The 1,611-nt window shown below is 65.2% G+C and overlaps 1 protein-coding gene across 3 annotated transcripts in view; it reads left to right on the top strand.

The window, feature by feature from the left end:
* LOC120510410 (ferritin, higher subunit-like) overlaps positions 1 to 1,611 on the top strand; it is a 4,233-nt gene that overhangs the window by 910 nt on the left and 1,712 nt on the right. Inside the window, exons 1-4 of one of the 3 annotated variants that reach the window (XM_039726212.1) lie at positions 28 to 199; positions 288 to 538; positions 707 to 853; positions 926 to 1,051. In XM_039726212.1, the coding sequence (XP_039582146.1) occupies positions 437 to 538; positions 707 to 853; positions 926 to 1,051 (375 nt within the window). In that variant the 5' untranslated portion in view covers positions 28 to 199; positions 288 to 436. Of the gene's footprint in view, positions 1 to 27; positions 200 to 287; positions 539 to 706; positions 854 to 925; positions 1,052 to 1,611 lie in introns of those variants that run through there. The other 2 variants (XM_039726211.1, XM_039726213.1) reach the window with 2 other exon arrangements.

Here is a 1,611-nt window from a genome sequence, read left to right on the forward strand (position 1 = left end):
GGGTGGCCGTGGTTTTTTGGGTTTCTTACAAAAGCCCCGCGGACGTTGAGCGGCCGCGGCCGCGTTCTCGCTTCAACAGTGCTTGAACGGAACCGGCTGCTCGCGGCGCCGCGCCCCGAACCGGCCCCGAACCGCCGCTCCCGAACCAGCTGGAACCGCTCCGTCCGTCCGTCCGTCCCGCCGCTCCGTCCTTCCGTCGGTCCGTCCCGAACCGGCCCCGAAGCGCAGCTCCTGAACCCCTCCGTCCTTCCCGAACCGCTCCGTCTGTCTGTCTGTCCTTCCCTCAGCTCCCGAACCGCTCCGTCCTTCCCGAACCGCTCCCGAACCGCTCCGTCTGTCCGTCCCGCAGCTCCCGAGCCGCTCCGTCTGTCCGTCCCGCTCTTCCATCCGTCTCGAGCCGCTCCGTCCGTCCGTCCGTCCGTCCGTCCGAGCCGCCATGGACTCCCAGATCCGCCAGAACTACCACCGCGACTGCGAGGCCGCCGTCAACCGCATGGCCAACATGGAGCTCTACGCCTCCTACGTCTACCTGTCCATGGTAGGGGGGCTCGGGACCCCCGGGGCTGGGGGACTGCGCCCCAACCCCCCCTTGCTGCGCCCCCAACCCCCTCCCGCCCCGCCCCGCCCGGCAGAGCGGAATGCCAGGAATTTTGGGGGGTCCCGGCGGGTCTGCCTGACCTCTCCTCCCTCCCCTCTTGCCCCGCAGGGTTTTTACTTCGACAGGGACGACGTGGCCCTGTCGCGACTGTCGCGCTTCTTCCTGGAGCAGTCGCGGGAGGAGCGGGAGCACGCCGAGGGGCTGCTGCGCTTCCAGACCAACCGCGGCGGCCGCGTCCTGCTGCAGGACGTCAAGGTGGGTAGGGGGGCTTGCAGCCGGGGGCTGGGGGCTACCGGGGCTCCTCCAGTGACGCTCCGTGCCCCGCAGAAGCCGGAGCGCGACACCTGGGGCTCGGCGCTGGAGGCGGTGGAGGCGGCGCTGGCGCTGGAGAAGTCGGTGAACCAAGCGCTGCTGGAGCTGCACGCCCTGGCTGCCGAGAAGGGAGACCCCCATGTGAGTGCTGCCCTGGCTTTGAGCCCCCCGGATCCCGCGGGGTCTGATCTCCCACCCCCCGGATCCTCCAGGGTCTGATCTCCCCTCCCCAGCTCCTCCAGGGTCTGATCTCCCACCCCCGGATCCTCCAGGGTCTGATCTCCCCCTCCCCAGCTCCTCAGGGGTCTGATCTCCCACCCCCAGATCCTCCGGGGTCTGATCTCCCCCTCCCCAGCTCCTCAGGGGTCTGATCTCCCCTCCCCAGCTCCTCCAGGGTCTGATCTCCCACCACCCAGCTCTTCAGGGGTCTGATCTCCCACCCCCCACTCTTGTCTTGACAACCCCTCGTGTGAGGACACGAGGTTTGACTCCATTTTCATCAGAAGGCTGACTTATTTTGAGATACTAAAATACTACATTACAACTATACTAAAAGAACAGAGAGAAGAAGATCAGAAGGCTGCAAAGACAGGAATAGAATAGAAATTAATAACAAAAATCCTGTGACTGCTCACAGCCTTGGCACAGGTGGCTGTGATTGGTCACTGATTGAAAACAATCCACATGGACCAGTGGAAGAT

Source organism: Passer montanus, unplaced genomic scaffold (assembly GCF_014805655.1).
Source record: "Passer montanus isolate IOZ18808 unplaced genomic scaffold, ASM1480565v1 scaffold577, whole genome shotgun sequence".
Classification (NCBI taxonomy): Eukaryota; Metazoa; Chordata; class Aves; order Passeriformes; family Passeridae; genus Passer; species Passer montanus.